General features: G+C 40.5%; 1 protein-coding gene across 11 annotated transcripts in view; it reads right to left on the reverse strand.

Annotated features, from left to right (window-relative positions):
• Ankrd12 (ankyrin repeat domain 12) overlaps nucleotides 1-19413 on the reverse strand; it is a 113102-nt gene that overhangs the window by 73142 nt on the left and 20547 nt on the right. For 7 of the 11 annotated variants that reach the window (XM_006523393.4, XM_030249419.1, XM_006523396.4 and 4 more), the window contains exons 2-4: nucleotides 14110-14247; nucleotides 10942-11089; nucleotides 3689-3757 (exon numbers count right to left, since the gene is read on the reverse strand). In XM_006523393.4, coding sequence (XP_006523456.1) covers nucleotides 3689-3757; nucleotides 10942-11089; nucleotides 14110-14196 — 304 coding nt within the window. In that variant the 5' untranslated portion in view covers nucleotides 14197-14247. The remainder of the gene's footprint in view (nucleotides 1-3688; nucleotides 3758-10941; nucleotides 11090-14109; nucleotides 14248-19413) is intronic. The other 4 variants (XM_006523399.4, XM_006523397.4, XM_030249418.1 and 1 more) reach the window with 1 other exon arrangement.

Genomic DNA, 19413 nt, shown 5'->3' on the forward strand with positions numbered 1-19413 from the left:
GAAATCAACTAAAATACAATATCAAAAGACACAAGAAGTTAGTGATTGGCTCAGTGTACCATCTCCAGTTAGTCAGAAGAAATTGGTATCCTAGTGCTCCAGAAAATGAGGTGGTAATACTTCCAACTTTGTTGCTCAGAAGTGATTCAAATTATTCTGTGAGCTCCTATCATGCCCATTGTTTGAATGTCTGATTTTTCCAAACAAAACCAAATGTTTCAAGACTTACTTAAAAAAAATCATCACTGTCTTCTTTCATTTTCATCATCTCTATACTATCATTAATAATGAAGTGTTTCATATAATTATTATATAGTCCCAAAGATGTCGTTGGAGAACACTTTTTTTTTCTTAATACAGACTCTTTCTGGTAATAAGTCCCTGTAGATCTTTGTTTCCTAAAGTTAGGAAAGGAACAACTACTGTTGTTCTTAATGGCTTTCCATTTGATAACAATTTTTTTTTTTTTTTTTTTTTTTTTTTTTTTTTTTTTTTGGTTTTTCGAGACAGGGTTTCTCTGTATAGCCCTGGCTGTCCTGGAACTCACTTTGTAGACCAGGCTGGCCTCGAACTCAGAGATCCACCTGCCTCTGCCTCCCGAGTGCTGGGATTAAAGGCGTGTGCCACCACGCCCGGCTAACAATTTTTAAATATAGTGAATGTATTTCTCTACTAGAATCAAAATATTTAGTATTACAAACACTAATAGAAAGTTGGGAAACTGTTCCCACGAGAAGAAGTCCAATCTGGCACAAGAGTATACTCTAACTCATACTTCCCTCCTGTGGGTCTGACACAGGTCCTGGCTTTGTAGCTAAGGCTGTTTTCAAACTGTCAAAAGACAGTTCATGCTGGGCCTGCACCCAAGGCAGAGGCAGGAAGACTTCTCTGAGTTCAAGGCCAGCCAGAGCTACACAGTGAGACCCTTGCTACCTCCTTCCACCACAAAAAAAGAAAAAATAATACTTTAAAGTGTATCTGCCTGGGTGTACTGTCTAGTTTTGTGTCAACTTGACACAGCTGGAGTTATCACAGAGAAAGGAGTTTAAATTGGGGAAGTGCCTCCATGAGATCCAACTGTAAGGCATTTTCTCAATTAGTGATCAAGGGGGAAAGGGCCCATTGTGGGTGGTGCCATCTCTGGGCTGGTAGTCTCAGTTCTATAAGAGAGCAGGCTGAGGAAGCCAGGGGAAGCAAGCCAGTAAGCAACATGGCCCTCCATGGCCTCTGCATCAGCTCCTGCTTTCTGACTTGGTTGAGTTCCAGTGCTGACTTCCTTGGTGATGAACAGCAGTATGGAAGTGTAAGCCGAATAAACCCTTTTCTCCCCAACTTGCTTCTTGGTCATGATGTTTGTGCAGGAATAGAAACCCTGACTAAGACACTGGGCTATAGAAAAGACAGACTAGCAAATGAATACATATGTAACTACTTCAGAAAATGACAAGTTGGATCAAACACACACCATTTTTACCCTTGCATTCAACATAAACTGTTTTTCTGAATTACCAGAATCATCTTTCTGAATTTACATTTTACATAAACTAGGAAAAGAAAGTTAACTCAATAATGGCTCGTGTAAATAGCAAAATCTGAGACAATTAGACTATTTTTTAAAATTGTTAAGTATTAGACAGCTATATTTCAAAGTTTGAGTTTTGTGCGGTTTTGGTTGTTGTTTTGGAGCAGGCCCTCTGTGGCAGGATTAGCAGGGCTCCCTGTACAGCTAGCAGCTCCAGCCTGAACTCCTATGACCTCCATCTGTCAAGGGCTGGGGCCTACAGTGGGCACACCTGCCTATGTTGTAAAATGTAAACAGTCAGTAAGACTATGTGGGATCTATCCTGTGAAATACCAGCCTGGCCTCTATGTCTTAGTAACTAAAACACATGCTCATTTGTTCTAATGGGCCAAAACTTTAAAACAGGGACACTAATAAAAAGAATCACTTTTCACTGTCTAACCCAAATCTAAAGTTCCACTTAGTCTCTTTAGAGATTATTAAGGAAAAAATCTGAGACATCTACCTAATACTAATCAAAATAAAAACAGAAATAGCTTTTTACATTAAATCAATCTTTCTCTCCTTTACTCTTTAACATTTGGAGCTTCAGAAACAGAGCGTTCCCATCTTACATTATAGAAAATTAGTGCTTTCCCCCCTCTTCCTGTCATATTAAACAGAACACTCAAGACTGCCATTTCCTGTAAGTAAGCGTAGAGTGTTATTACAGAGAAGAGACAGAGTTTTTTCTTGGGAAGATATTTCCCAGCAAAGTTAATGGAGGCAAGAGAACAAATTAACACAACTGCATTCGCAATGTTTGCACTACAGTCCTGGGGGCAGGGCCGTCAAGCTCAGGTGACCTCAGGCTACTTTGTCATGTTTGGGCTGGTCTTAGTGCTTAGCAGTCTCCTTTTGGAAAGACACTAATTCCACAGCAAACAATGTCCTCAGGACCTGCTGGCTTCTCCCTTCAATGACAGTGTTAAGGAAGGATTAGTTGTTCACCACTCCAGACAGCCCCACGATGTACAGGGTAAGTAAACCGGATGTTAGAAACAGAAGGTATATATATTTTCTACCTCTATAGCTAAGGATTATATGCTAATAACTAGGCAGAAATACCCAGGGACTATACTAGATTTTTATTTAAGTAAGTTCAGAGCTAGAAAGACTAATTTTAAGAAAAAAGATCAATCAAAATAAGCCAAACTGGTCCTGCCAAGTGCAGTGGTGCACACCTTAAAACCCAGCACTCAGGAGGCAGAAGCAGGAAGATCTCTGTGAGTTTGAGGTCAGCTGAGTCTACAGGGAGTTCTAAGCTACCAGGGTTATTCAGTGAGACCTCATCTCAAAAACAAATAATTAGGGTTGGAGAGATGGCTCAGAGGTTAAGAGCACTGACTGCTCTTCTGAAGGTCCTGAGTTCAAATCCCAGCAACCACATGGTGGCTCACAACCATCTGTAATGAGATCTGATGCTTTCTTCTGGGGTGTCTAAAGACAGCTACAGTGTACTTACATATAATAATAATTTTTTTAAAAAACCAAATAATTAGTTTTATTCTTTATTAATGAGGTGATTGAGTCCCAAACAATTAGAGCTATTATCAACCATAGAAGCTCTAACACGGACGTCAGTAGGGGCGTTTGTCTAGGTGACCTATCTGATATTTTAATCTACTTACAGTTAAATTCTACCCAGGAAGCAAAATCAATAAATACTAAAGAATTTGGTGGATAATATTTTTAAATATGTATACCAAAGAAGAAATAACATTACTAGACAAGTAACAAGACCCTTTTCATGAAAATGAGTGTACTTGTGAAGACTTTACAAGGCAAACTAAGGGCTTGGGCTCCCACTCTCAGGGAGGCGTCTACTGCGCAGAGCCGCAGGGAGGAGCCACTTGCATGGCTTCTTACATGACTGGGATTCCCACACTCTCCTGTACCAAACCCAAGTGGAGCTTATGACAACCCTACTATGTTCAGAGACACCATGTGCTGGGTGGGTATCTCACTCAGAACAGAAGCTGAAAGTGTTGGTGAATTCATAATGGTTCATTTAATTTAGCAAACATATGTATAAACTGGTTTCAAAATAAGTTCCTTATAATATAGTACCCAAATAAACATGACAGAACCCACGGGCTGAACAGGAACACCTGATGATCTAATTACCTGAGTATGTCCTGTAAGAAGATATAAGTCTCTCCCCCCAATTTTCACTTGTATGTCCTGGGTCTGAATCTACAGAATGAAAAGAGACAGGAGAAAAGGAAAAAGCAAACGGAGGGAAATGCAGAGTTCAACATAGCAACATCTCTGATAGACCACCAGTTAGTCAGGCATTGGTATGTCTCTGGCTTTACTTCAAAAACACTATTTGGGAAAAATAAAAGACATTTAAAATACAGGTCTGGCCAATATATAATATTTCAATTTCCTGAGTACCTTGAAGCTTAGAAATGCAGCCATATAGTTTCTATTACACCATGATATTGCTTATTATTATAGTTCTTTAAATGCCATTTTTAAGTCTGTCAATAATGTTAAGAGACTGTGTTCTTATTAGAATTTGCCCTGCCAAGGGCAACTTTTATTTGTCAAATAGTTGAATTTGCCAAAATAAGTTGAATCAAACATATTTTCTATAAGGGCCAAAATGATTCCCACCACAGAAGAGCATCTATGCATGTCAGTCCCCGAGACCACAAACTGTCTGTGCACTGTGCCATGCCAAGTGATATGGATTACTGCAGCGTTTACTACTAAAACCAGAAATCATCCAACATCATCAGCCTATAACCTCGTCAGAACACGGACCTCTGCCTAACAATTAGTAACAGCAACGGAGGACTCTGATCATACACCCAGAGCAGGGTTTCTATTCCTGGACAAACATCATGACCAAGAAACAAGGTGGGGAGGAAAGGGCTTATTCAGCTTATACCTCCAGACCGCTGTTCATCACTAAAGGAAGTCAGGACTGGAACTCAGGAAGCAGGAGCTCACTTTTACTATTTTTTGTGTGTGTATATGTGTGTGGGTGGTGGTGGGTGGTGGTGGGTGGGTGGGTGTTGGTGGGTGGGTGTCACTTTGTTGGTGTATTGACATATAATGTATCTTTTCAGAATCATTATTATAAATACAATTAATGACTTTAGTTAAATATGACTTATCTGATGTTTCGAAAAAATTAGAAAACAATCACAAAAAATAACCTATATGCCAGGCATGGTGGCGCACGCCTTTAATCCCAGCACTCGGGAGGCAGAGGCGGGCAGATTTCTGAGTTCACGGCCAGCCTGGTCTACAAAGTGAGTTCCAGGACAGCCAGGGCTATACAGAGAAACACTGTCTTGAAAAACCAAAAAATAAAATAAAATAAAATAAAATAACCTATACGTATGAAATAAATAAATGTGAAAACTTTAACTGTGAAACATTTTTAAAAGATTTATTTATTATATGTAAGTACACTGTAGCTGTCTTCAGACACCCCACAAGAGGGCATCAGATCTCATTACGGATGGTTGTGAGCCACCATGTGGTTGCTGGGGTTTGAAATCAGGACCTTTGGAAGAGCGTCAGTTCTGACTGTTAAGCCATCTCTCCAGCCTGAAAAGCTTATTGAAAGCCGTTTAAATCATTTGAACAGATTAACACAATGGCTCAAGTGGACTTTTAAGTATATTTACTAATAAAGTTAAGTATTAATAGTTTAACCGATTACCTTATCTTCTTTTGGAAGTATCCAATCTGCTCTGACCCTATATACTATTTGGCTTCGTTTGTTTATTTATTTAATAATTTTTGAGAAAAGGTCTCACCACACACCTCTGGAACTCACTATACAGACCAGGCTGGCCTCTTAACTCAAAGATCCACCTGCCTCAGCCTCCAAAGAGCTGGGATGAAAGGAACACCTGGCTAGAATTTTTTTTTTTTTTTTATGAATAAACATCAAAAAAGACACAGAACTTAATCCATAATAACCGACATAAGGTGGCTTGCAAACATCCATAACTCAAGTTTCTGGGGATCTAACACCCTCTTCCTAGCTGTACTGGCTGGTTTGGTGTGTCAACTTGGCACAAGCTGGAGTTATCACAGAGAAAAGAGTTTCAGTTGGGGAAATACCTCCATGAGATCCAGCTATAAGGCATTTTCTCAATTAGTGATCAAGTGGAGAGGGCCCCTTGTGGGTGGTATCATCCCTGGGCTGGTAGTCTTGGGTTCTATAAGAAAGCAAGCTGAGCAAGCCAGGGGAAGCAAGCCAGTAACTAATATCCCTCCATGGCCTCTGCATCAGCTCCTGCTTCCTGAGTTCCAGTCCTGACTTCCTTTAGTGATGAACAGCGGTCTGGAGGTATAAGCTGAATAAGCCCTTTCCTCCCCACCTTGTTTCTTGGTCATGATGTTTGTCCAGGAATAGAAACCCTGACTAAGACACTGCCCTTTGCAGGCACTGTATACATGAGGTATACAGACAAAAATGCTATCAAGATACCCATACACATAAAATAATAATAAAATTAAATTGAAAATAAATAAAAAACACCAAAAGTATAAGTTGAAAAATAGCTCTGTGGTAGAGGCCAGTCTTGCATGTGCAAGGCCACGAGTTTAATCTCTAGCACTATGAAACAAAAACCCCTCAAAAATGACTCTATTTAAAATGAGGGAATGGTGTAACAAATTTATAACCCCAGTAAACAGGGAGCAGAAGCTCGGGTCACTACAAATGTGAGGTCAGTCTGGTGTGCATTTGAGTTTTAAGCCAGCTAGGACTGCATGAGAAACTGTCCTAGCAAATATAATCAAGATCACAAAGGTGGCCGGGCAGTGGTGGCGCACGCCTTTAGTGCCAGCACTCAGGAGGCAGAGGCAGGCGGATTTCTGAGTTCGAGGCCAGCCTGGTCTACACAGAGAAACACTGTCTCAGAAAAACCAAAAAAGAAAAAAACAAAAACAAAATCACAAAGGTGATTATACTTACGAAGCACCTGCTATATATTATCTTAATATAACTCTTTTAACTATCATGTGGGGCTGGTGAGATGGCTCAGTGGGTAAGAGCACCCGACTGCTCTTCCGAAGGTTCGAAGTTCAAATCCCAGCAACCACATGGTGGCTCACAACCATCCGTAATAAGATCTGATGCCCTCTTCTAGTGTGTCTGAAGACAGCTACAGTGTACTTACATATAATAATAAATAAATAAATCTTTTTAAAAAATGTTAACTATAATGTGAAATAATTCTCTTTCCCTGTCACCTCTTAAATTAAAAAAATTGTTAGCACACTATGCTACCTTTTTTGTGTCAACCTGATACATGCTAGAGTCAACAGAAAGAAGGGATCAGAAACTGCCTGTGTAAGATCTGGATGTAGGGCATTTTCTTAGTGATTGATGGGCAGGAGGTGGGGGGGTGGGCATCCCTGGGCTGGTGGTTCTGGGTTCTATAAGGAAACAAGCTGATCAAGCCACGAGGAGCAAGACAGTAGGCAGCACCCCTCCATGGCCTCTGCACCAGCTCCTGCCTCCAGGTCCCTCTCCTGAATTCCTCCAACGATGAACTATGACGTAGAAGTGTAAGCCAAATAAACCCTTTCCTCCCAAAGTTGCTTTTGGTCATAGTGTTTTGCCACAGCAAGAAACCCTAACTAGGACACACATAAAGTGATCATTTTGTTTGTTTGTTTGTTTGTTTGGGGGCTTTTGTTTTGCTGTGACTTTCTCTCACTGTGTAGACTAGGGTGGCCTCAAATTCACTGAGCTCTGCCTGGCTCTGCTCTGCCTCCAGGGTGTTGGAATTAAAGGAGAAAACAACCAGTGGTGGCCTAAACAATGTGTTTTACTGCAGTTCTGTCCATGTACAAGGAATGGCATGCTTCGTTCATATCCACACTCTACCATCTCTTCCTGGCCTTCCTGTCCCTCCCCTGTTTGTTCCCCAGGAGCCTGTGATTCTGCCCCGATTACTTTGATGTCAGCTGGGGTCTGTTGTACTGAGTGTATTTAAACCCTATATTCTGTATGAGAGAAAATGTGATGCTTCATCTCTCTCCTCTCACCCCATTATGGTCTCCTCCATTTAGATACTTTCTTTGCCCAAAATAGTTACCCTCTGCTTTCATGTCATATATGTACTTACACACACACACACACACACACACACACACACACACACACACACACACAGAGTTTACCTATCTTGTAAGACATGTTATTCTTTCCATGTTTGAGCCACATTAACCTAAGTCCTTTAGCACCATGCACAGCCTCAGGAAAGCTGAGTTTCTAAGGATGCCTGACAGCTTCTGCTGCTGCTGCTGCTGCTCCTGCTGCTTCTTTTTTCTTTTTCCGAGACAGGGTTTCTCTGTGTAGTCCTGGCTGTCCTGGACTCACTCTGTAGACCAGGCTGGCCTCCAACTCTGAAATCCGCCTGCCTCTGCCTCCCGAGTGCTGGGATTCAAGGCGTGGCCACCACTGCCTAGTGAAAGGTGCTTCTTTTACAAAACTTATCATAGTCTACAACTACCACCATGACTGTGGGACCATCCTGTGCCTGTTCAGATTTTCTTGAATCACACTGCCTTAAATGCCAAGAGAGCCACTACAGTGGCAAAGAAAGTCTGTTTACTTAGAGGAGAGGAACATTTTTAAAGGGGTGTATTTCTAACTACTTAAACATGCAAACTGAGATGATCAAAAGTCTATTTCTATAGAATACTAAGACTATCGTAGGTTTAACAAAAAAACAAAACATACAATGCCAAGAATTGATGGTCTATACCTTTAATCTCAGCAACCCCAGCACTTTGGAGGCCAAGTGGATCTCTGAAAGTTTGAGGCCAGCCTCAAAGTTCCAGGACAGCCTGAGCTACAAAGAGAAACCTTGTCTCAAAAAAGAAAAAGGGAAGGAAAAAAAAAGGGAAAGAAAAAAAAGAAGAAGGGGAGGGGAAGGGAAAACAAGAACCCCACATCCTTTCAAATGTTTTACTTTAAGAGTATGTGAGCTTCTGAAGGCTTCTTAGCTGGGTGTGATTATCTCAGAGAAGGAACACGAAGAATCACAAGTGCCCCTCTCTTTTAATGAAGAAGTGATTCAGGACATAACAAAGCAGAGTCTGCAAAATCTACTCATAATTAAACTACTGAATGTGTTGTTTAGATGTCAAGAGACAGACTCTTACAAGGAGTCTCCAGGCAGTTGATCAATACTTTGACAAAGATGCTACAACTTTCCCTGGATGCCATGGGACTAAACTAAGTTGTGTAATTGCATGACTGATAATGGATGAATGAAGTTGATTTATTAGAAATGTTTAATACTGCCAGGCATGGTGGCTTATGCCTTTAATTTCAACAACCAGGAGGAAGAGGCAAAATAGATCACTGTGAGTTCCAGGTCAGCCTAATCTACACGACAGAATTCCAGGCTGGCCAGAACTTTATCGTAAGACTGTCTCAAAATAAATAAATGAATTTTTAATAACTATTAAAGGTAAAAATTTTCATCAGTTGATTATACTTTATAAATAGTGATAATTACTATAAAAGTTATCTGCCCAATATCTATGTTACCAGTTATGTTAGGAATTTTCCCAATGAAGCTTTTGGCTTTTAATATTCTTTTGCAAGTTCAGTACACTAATAAATGTTAGTAAGGTACAAGTCTCTCCACCCCCTCCCCCTTTAGAACAAAGTTCATGCATGAGCTAAGGGAGGCAGAAAAGACAGATAAAAAAGAACCTAGTTCCATCTCACATAACTGAGCTGTATCAACTCTGGACTGACTGCCTGGTCTTCTGGTTGTATTAAATAAGGAAACCCTTGGCCAGGACTGGAGAGAGGGCTCAGCAGTGAGGAGCACTTGTCTAGAGGACCTCCTTACCAAAAGCAGGAATTACTGAGTTTGGGGACTCTGATCTTTGAGTCAGATCCTTAAATGATTCCATGGCTGTCTCTGCAAAGGGGAACCACGAGCAGTTAAAGTGCAGTAGAGAAACACTTCCTGCCAGGTACCCAGGCAGACATTTGTGCTGACTAAGGGACCACCCCACAGGCGGTCAGGAGCAGTGCAGGAAAGCAGGCGCACCTTCAGGCGCTGAAGACAGGCCTGGATGTCCAGCTGCGTGGACACTTAGAAAGGTACAACCTTTGCTTCTTTCCCTGTCTCTTCTTTCAGATGCTGGTAGAGTAAATGTACTTTTCTGGTACTCTGGACTTCTTACTGTTTATGAAGCCCTCCACTATGTGGCTGCTTGTCTACCCTTTGTCTGACCTCCAGGCTGACTTTCCTCCCTCTCACTCCTCTGCTCCCTTCCTCCCAACATCTGCTGAGATCACAGCAATTTAATACAACTGCCCTCAAGCTTAAAAGAAAACTCAAGTAGGAAATAACTGAAGAAGACACCTAACGGTGACCTCTGGCCTGCACAAGCACTTGTACACATGTGCATGTTGGTACACACACACACACACACACACACAAACATGTACGCTGCCAAAAGTGCCCATGCTCACTGCAGTGGTTTGAGTGAGAATGGCCCCAGAGGCTTATAAATTTGAACAGGGAGTAGCACTGTTTGAAAGAATTAGGAGGTGACTCCTTATTGGAGGAAGTGAGTCATTAGGGGTGGGTTCTAGAGGGTTTCAAAAGCCCATTACAAACTCTCTCTTCCTGATGCTCGAGAATCTAGATGCAGAACTCTCAGCTACTTCTCTAGTACCATGTCTGCCAGCCCCAATTAAACGCTTTCTTTTATAAGAGCTGCTATGGTCATGGTGTTCCCTTCCCCAGAGCACAACACTGACTCAGACCTCCCCGCTACACCCATGGCACATATGTGGAAGTCAAAGGACTACATTTGAAGCGTCAGTTCTCGCCTTCCACCATGTAGGTCCCAGTGACAGAACCTAGGACACAGGCTTGGTGATTAGCACCCTGACACACATCTGGTAGTCCCTGATATGCTAGAGTTTTGAGAATAAAAGAACTATGAAGTAAGCCATTAGACTCATTTGGGAGAATGCTACATATTTTGATGTCATCAGTCAATCAAAAATGTCTAAACTTCTTTGCTGTGACCAAAGGGTAACAAAAAAGTAAAATCTTTTTTTAATGCTTGTTTTACTAAGCAATTTTCATTACTGAAATGAACCCCAAAACTAAGTTCTAAATACACTAAGAGATTTTTAATAAATATCCAGAATAAGAAAATTGTTCTGTTTTATTTTTTTAACTTTTAGTCTCATATTACAAGCCACAGTTTGGATAATAAACAGATGCACTTCTGCCACCAGGATAAAACTGAACAGTAGTTCTCTATGAACCAAATATCCAAAAGAGGGGTAGACAGAAAACCAAAAAGAAATCACCATTATGAATGTGGCTAGTTTATCAGAAGATAAGTTCTTCTACCTGTGTCTGAGTCGCGCTCCTCATTTCTCGATGGGCTGACTGTAAAAGGCAGCTTTCGTTTCATGGATGGTTTCTCTCTCATTTCCTTGCCCATATCACCTCGGTCAATTTTTGAAGTTTTGCTGTAAGATGCAATCTTGTCTTTACTCTAATAAAAAAAACCAAACAAACAAAGTAGTATCAATATTAGCTAAACAGTATAGTATCTTAAATCTCTTTATTATTTGGAATAGAGCAATGGTTTAGAAATCAAGAGTAGTTGCTCCTCTTGCAGAGCACCTGGGTTCAGTTCCCAGCATCCACACAATACCTCAGAACTGTGAGTTATGTTGTTTCTAGGATCCTCCCAATGTCCTCTTCTGATGTACTTGGGCACTGCACACAGTGGTGCCTGCATGTGTACATTTATGAAGGTATATTCATGTATACGCAGGAAGACAAAACACCTATACATTGTTTTAAAATTTAGACATTTTAAAAACCCTGTTAAGGAATTTTAAAATATAAAAGTACATTACAATCCATTAATGTATTTAATGCGTTAAATACAGAGCCTTCAACAATTAAATGTCGTTTGTGATGGCTAGCTTTGTGTCAACTTAACATAAGATAAAGTCATCTAAAAGGAGAGAACTTCAACCTCTGTAAGACTTGGCTGTAGGACATTTTCTTTCTTTCTTTTTCTTTCTTTCCTTTTTAATATTTATTTACTTTATTTATGTGAGTACACTGTCGCTCTCTTCAGACACACCTGAAGAGGGTATCAGATGGTTATGAGCTACCATGTGGTTGCTGGGAATTGAACTCAGGACTTTTGGAAGAACAGTAAGTGCTCTTAACTGCTGAGCCGTCTCTTCAGCCTGGACATTTTCTTAGTTAATGATTGATGTGGGAATGTCCAGCCCATCATGGGTGGTGAAATCTGGTGGTACTGAGTTCTGTAAAAAAGCAAGTTGAGCATGCTTCTTTAGAGTCACAAGGAGCAAGCCAGTAAGCAGCATCCCTCCATGGCCTCTGCATCAGTTCCTGCCTTTGGCTTGAGTTCTTGCCCTGTGAGATATTGATGGTAAACTGTAATATAGACCTGTGAGTGAAAGACACCCTTTTCCTCCCTGGGCTGTTTTTGTCAAGATGTTTCATCACAGAAATAGAAATCCTGACTAAGATATCCCTCAGCCCTCTGTTGTTGTTTGTTGTTGTTTTTTTTTTTTTTAAGGCAAGGCTTCACTATGTAGCCTAGGCTGGCCCCAAACTCACAGTCTACCTTTTACTGCAGCCTCCCAAGTACTTTGATGACAGGTGTTAGTTACCACATCTGGCCTAATTGTAACATCTTTTTCCAAACTATCACACATGCTTCCTCTTTTGCTCAATAACAGAAAAACTTAAATAATACTATAATATCTTGAATATAACAAAATCATCTATCTAAATATAACTAGACATATGACAATGAATAAACACATAAAGGAGAGAGGGGGAGGGGAGATAAAGGGAAGGGAAAAGGGGGAGAGGAACCAGAGAGTCAGAGAGAAAAAAAAGCAATAATCACTGGAACTGAGCTTAAATATTAAAAAAAAAAGACTATTATTTCTAATCAAAAACTTTAAAGCCTAGAATAATGTACAATTTTCCTAGAAACACACAGCACTAAAAACTGGGCAATGAAGCTGAGTATAGTGGCACACACCTCTAATCCCACTTGGGAGGCAGAGGCAGGTGGCCTGGACATCAGAGTTCAGGGCTGGCCTGGTCCACAGTGCTCTAAGACAGCCAGTGCTACACACAACACAGAGAGCCTGTCTCACAACAATGCAACAACAAAGCAGAATGAGGCAGAGAGAAAGCCTGCATCTACCTTGACCACACAGACAGTAATATATAGTCAGGATTTGTCTCAGCAGGTGACTGTGTTGTCACTGAGGCTGATGACCCACATGTGACAATGGAGCACATGTGGTAGAGAGAAATGATCCACAAGTTGTCCTCTGACCTCTACACACAGTGACAAACATGCACACAGAGAAATGTTCTAAAACAACAACAACAAAAGAAAATATGGCTCCTGTCACATGATATCTTCACAAGAAAATTCAAGGAACAGTTATTTCCTGTTCTATACAAACAATATAACAACATAAAAATAAAACGAAGATCTATCCAACCCATTTTACAGGTCTAAAATAAATCTGATATTTAAAAAGCCCAAGACAGCAAATTGTAGATGGAGAAAATATAAACATCTTAAATTTTTCAAATCAAATTTAATATCATCAGAAAATAACATTCTGGGGGGGTGGGGGAGCTAAAGAGATGGCTCAGCAGTTAAGTGCATTGACTGCAGACTGGAGAGATGGTTCAGTGGTTAAGAGCACTGACTGCTCTTCCAGGGATCCTGAGTTCAATTCCCAGCAACCACATGGTAGCTCACAACCATCTGTAATGGGATCCGATGCCCTCTTCTGGTGTGTCTGAAGTGTACTCACATACATAAAATAAATAAATCTTAAAAAAAAAAATCCTTCTGGCTGGGCATGGTGGTGTTTGCTTTTGATTCTAGCCCTTGGGAGGGAGAGGTAGGCAGATCTCAGAGTTCTAGGCTCTGATCTACAGAGCCAGTTCTAGGACAGACAGGGCTGCACAGAGAAACCCTGTCTTGAAAAACAAAACAAAACAAAGCATTCTGGAGCTGGAGAGGCACACAGCTCAGCAGTTACAAGCATGACTACAGTTCTTCCAGAGCACCGTACTCTACACTTTAAATTCACACGTGACAGCTGGTAACTGCCTGTAATTCCAGCTCCAGGCTATCTAACACCCCTTCTGGCCTCTAAGGACACTTCCACACATACACAAACATGCATACATTCACATGAATAAAAAATTCAAGTTTTTTAAAACAAATTAACAAAATATAATTTACCCAGACAATACAAAGGTAGTCAGAGTCCATTATTAGAAACCCTCTACTTAGCTGTTAAAAGCAGGCACTACTTACTCTGGAGAAGATCTGGATTTGGCTTGTAACTGCCTGTGCCTTCAGCTCTAGAAGACCTAGGATTGCTGTTCCTAGACTCTGAGGGCACCTGCACTCACATGTGCATTTACACACACATCTGACATCTATGTTACACTTTTACGATGTTAGGAGTCTTTTGTGTGAAGTACCTTTCTTCCATATGGCCTCTCCACCATACTGCTGTCACTGTCAGAATTTTCACTCTGAACTGGTTTTGTGAACCCAGATTTGGGCATTTTATAGCTGTTCAGCTAGCTGCTTCTTCTAACAGTCTTCTCATCCTGGATCTGTAAGGACAGATATACAAGCATTACTTGTATATGCATTCAGTACAATATGTTTATGTGCCACAATTAATACAATTAGTTTCTTCATTTCTATATTTTTTTCCAGAAAAGACAATCTATGTTTTCACTTATCAATCTATGTTTTTATTAAAGTTCTCTTATGTAAGTCTACTCAGCTTGTCAATGGAAATAGACTGACTTCAGTCCCTCCATCTAACGACTACTATTGTCGACAGCTTTCTACAGATCCACAGCAGCAGCAGAGGAGAGCAAAGGGTCCTCTCTCCAACATGGATCCAGAGGTGGGAGCTTCAAACAGGTTTCTCCTCAGACTCAACCCTTGCCGTGTGTCCTTCCTTCCCTGCACTCTTATCTTGTGACTTTAGCAAGCTATTTGCTCTGGCTAATTTATGCTGTGCTACAACAACCACTTTACCCACAGTTCTCCTCCTCTCCTACTCTGCAAGCTACGTTTAACAAGGGCCTCTCAGAATCTTATGCTTATAACACACTTGGACTTGAGAGATGCAGCAAAAATTCTCAGCAAATTTCACATACAAAAGCGGAAGCTGTGAGGCTAAAGTGCTTCGTTCACTGATGATCTAATGGCCACATGAAGCTATTTAAATAAACAAAAATTAGACACAAATGCAGTAGCTATTACATGAAACAATATGGGTATACATTTATATTCTCCTGGGAAAGCACCACTGTACAGCACTGACCTAGACTAACGTTCCTGGCCAAGGAGAGCATTGCACACAGACTGAGTCCGTGCCTGGCGAGCTTACGTTCAAACTCTCTTATGCAGTCCATTGCCAGGAAGCTTTAAGTAACCTGCCATTCCAGCGCCAACGTGAACTCAAAACTCCAAACACTGCTAGTATTAGCAGTATGCTAAACTCTCCAAATTGTCTGTCCTATTGGTGTTCGAAATTTTATTTGGTTTTGATAAAGGGAAGAGGTAAAAAATACCTTCAATGAATTGAAATATAACAAAAATATAGTAAATGGATCTGTATAGATCCAATTAAAATATAGTTGGTTCCTAGCCCAGTGTAAATTACAATCAGTAGAGATAACCATCATACAAACTATAGTATAAAAACAGATATTAAAAGCATACTAGATAAAGTGGAGTATTTAAACAAATAAACAAACAAAATGCCACTAGGGCTGGTTGAATGGCTCAGCAGGTCCAGGCATGTACAGCCAAGCCTGACAAACCCAGAACCCAGGAGCTCAAACCCTGGAACCCATATGTGGCAGAGAGAACTACTCCACAAGCTGCCCTTGGGACTCTACATGTATGCTGCGGTACACACGTACAAGCATGTACACAAACACACCACTGGCCACCTGCTCACATGCAAGCGTGCACATACATACACACACAAATGAGGGTTTGGTTTTTTTAATGCCAGTAAAAGTGCCTGGGGATGTAGTTACAGCCTCTGCCTAGCATATATTAGGTTCTACAACTCAACCACAGTAAACCAAAACAACAACAACAAAAAATCAATTAGTTCATGGTTCAAATCTTTCCTTTTATAGAAGATGAAAACGAGTTGAAGGAAATAAGAAAGTCTCCCTGGGTGTTTCAGCATTGCACATAAGGATCAGAGTGGGCCTTGAGAGCATTCAACTGCTTAGGTACAATCATATAAACAGAAGCTTTTAAAACCAAGACTTTCCTCAGAGCTGGCTATCAGTAATGCTTACAGAGTTACAATCACAAGTCACAGAAAAATAACAGACATCAACATAGTGAGGCTATGTAAATAAAACATTATCTCTTTTATAGATGGAATCAAGTCAAGTTATTAGTGACCTAAAGAAGTATCATGAGTATTTTTTGAAAGACAATTCCTGGCCATTAGTGTTATATTAAAGGAATGTGTGTTAGAGAAGTTTATATATTATCTTAAAAGACCTTTACTTAGAAAAAATTAGCAAAGACATAAGGAAAATCACAATACATTCCAAAAATATTAAGTGCTTAATACATAAAAATTTAATATAAATCATAGTCACTAGAATAAACAGCAAACTATACAAAGAGGTATATAAAAAGCACATTATATAATGAATAGTTTAAGATATACACATAACCCAATAAAAGGCAGAAAAAGAATGACTGAGAAATGCTAACAAGGTTAAATAAGAAATCAGGCCAGAGGATGATGGTGCTTGCTGCCTAGTAGCATCCTGAGTTTGATTCACAGAACCCACAGGGTAGACAGAAACAACACCCAAAAGTTATTTTCTGACTACCACATGTGCACTGTGTGGTATGAGTGCACAAACCCATATACATATACACAATAAAAAATTTTCAAATTAAACAAATCTAATAGGCAACAAAAATAAAAGATTTAGTTCATGGTCTCAATCTCCCAGTCAAATGACAGGTGTACTGGCTGGCTTTGTATGTCAACTTGACACAAGTTGGAGTCATCAGTTGAGAAAATGCCTCCATGAGATCCAGCTGTCAGGCATTTTCTCAATTAGTGATCAATGGGGGCAGGCCCCACCCATGGTGGGGTGTGCCTTCTCTGGGTTCTGTAAGAAAAAAGGCTGAGTAAGCCAAGGGAAGCAAGCCAATAAGCAGCACACTCCATGGCCTCTGCATCAGCTCCTGCCTCCAGGTTCCTGCTTGCTTGAGTTCCTATCCTGACTTCCTCCAATGATAGATTCTGATCTGGAAGTGCAAGCCAAATTAGTCCTTCCCTCCTCAACTTGCTTTTTGCTCACAGTGTTCCACTCCAGCAATAAAAATCCTAAGACAACAGACTAGAAGGATGGGTTAAAGACAAACTCTTCCTAATTTGTTGCTTGTAAGAAACATGTCTCACTAGGAAAGGAGTGTGCTATCTTACATGAAAGACAGAAAGGGTATTCCAAGTGAATGGAGCTATAAAACAGAGATGCCACTATTCTAATGTGACAAATACAGACTTCAAAACAGAGCTAATAGCAAGAGATAAAGAAGGTCACTTTATGCCAGGTAGTGGTGGGGCACACCTTTAATTCCAGCACTTGGGAGGCAGAGGCAGGCAGATTTTTTAATTCGAGGCCAGCCTGGTCTACAGAGTTCCAGAACAGCCAGGGCTACACAGAGAAACCCTGTCTTGAAAAACAAACAAACAACAAACAAAAAGGTGGCTTTACACTGATTAATGAACAGTCCATCAAGGATAGGAGAGAAAGTTCCTGGAAAGAAACTGTTGGCAAAGACTGACAAAGACTGCAGTGCTGGGAAGAGGCCGCAGGCCCGGGGATGACGTACCTTACTCTGGGTTAGCTTGGGTACCCTAAACCTGTGTTCCTAGGTCATGGTCAATCAAAATGGCCCCAGAATAAAACTATACCTTATTCCCTTTAAGGTAAGAGCTGTGTTTTCTGCATTGACAACAAGGACATTACAATTCTAAGCATATATGCAACCAAACACAAGTGCACCCAATCCATAAAACAAATACTACAAGACATAAGCCAGCATTTTATTAATCAGATATATTATAAAATCAGATTGACCCCACATAGTAACAGTAGCTGACTTCAACACATTGCTTGAAATAATTATCAGGTCATCCCAGAAAAGAAATAAGCAAAAGAAACATTTGGATTAAATTACGTCGGAAACCAATGGATTTGAGACGTCTATAGAACATTTCCCCCTTGGCCTGGTATAAGCATGCTAACCTGAGTTTGGAGATAGGAAGTGTGTGTACACACACATAGAGAGACACACACCTTTTTTTTTTTTAATTTTTTTTTTAGATTTACATGAGTATTTTGCCTGCACGTAAGGCTGTATACCATGTACATGACTGGTGCCTGCTGAGGTCAGAAGAGGGTGTCAAATCCCCTGAACTGAAGTTTGGGTTGGTTGTGAGCTAGAATATGAGTGCTAGAAATGGAGCCTGGATCATCTAAAAGAGCAACAAGTTTTAAACCAGTACCCATTTCTGCAGTGTCAACAACTTAGAAGAAAAAAACCAGCATTCACCATGATAAAGTGAACATCTAGAGATCTAAATGCAACATACAAAAATCAGTAATGTTAATACATCACATAGATTTAAGGACAGAAACCACATGGGTAGATACAGAAAAAGCTTTTGACAAAATCCAAAAAAGTCCTAAAGGAACTAGCAGAAGGACACTGAACAGCCAATCTATCAGCCTTAAGCAGCAAGAGCAATGACGGAGCAGTGCTGGACACGCCACATTTGCTGACCTCAGACATACCAGCTGCATGTGTATAAACAGTAAGTGTATACTGGAAGGCACAAAGCCAAGCATGTACACTATGGAACAGAAGATGAACAAACCCAAGCCATACAGCCAATCAGTTCCAACAAAGATGTCAAAAAGACACACTGGTACTATGTGACAAAAACAGCTTCTTCAACAAATGGTCCTCAGAGTGTCATCCTACATACACCAGTTCAAGACGAGCTGAAGACCTCATGTAAGACTTGAAACTGTAAGAGCAAAAACATCAACATAGAGGTACTGGCCAGGTAGTGGTGCATCCTTTAATTCTAGCAACAGCCAGGAAGACGAGGTAGGCAGGGATCTCTGAAAGGCCAGCATGGGCTACACAGCAAGTTCCAGTCCAGCTGAGACCGCAAAGTGACTTTGTCTAAAAAAAATCACAAAAAGATAACGAACGGCACACACAAAATCTTTCTGAGGACAATATCGCAAGTAATAACTAAATGATAAATGAGATTACATAATAGTAAAACCTGCACAGCAAAGAAAACCATTAGTAGAGGAACAGTCAGTCAACAAAAAAGATAAAAGTATAATCACCAGAGTATAGGGAGTGAGCAAAACAAGTAGGCTCAGTGACAGCTACACTTCAGGTTCCAGTTACAAAGTTTTAAAAATGAATTCAAATTATGTAAAGAAGCAATTAGCATTTATTCACTGCATTTAATCTATCAGTAGAAATAATCAAACAAGTGGTCAGAGAGGAGGCCCAGTGGTTAGGAGCACACACCGTGCTTCTAGGGAACCCAAGTTTGGTTTCCATCCATGTCAGGCCACTCAAACCATGTAAAACTCCAGTTCCAATGCCTCTGGCCTCCGTGGGGACCAATACTCATGTGCATGTCTCCACACTGACAAAAACATATACAATTAAAGATAAAC

Source organism: Mus musculus, chromosome 17 (genome assembly GCF_000001635.26).
Source record: "Mus musculus strain C57BL/6J chromosome 17, GRCm38.p6 C57BL/6J".
Taxonomy (NCBI): Eukaryota; Metazoa; Chordata; class Mammalia; order Rodentia; family Muridae; genus Mus; species Mus musculus.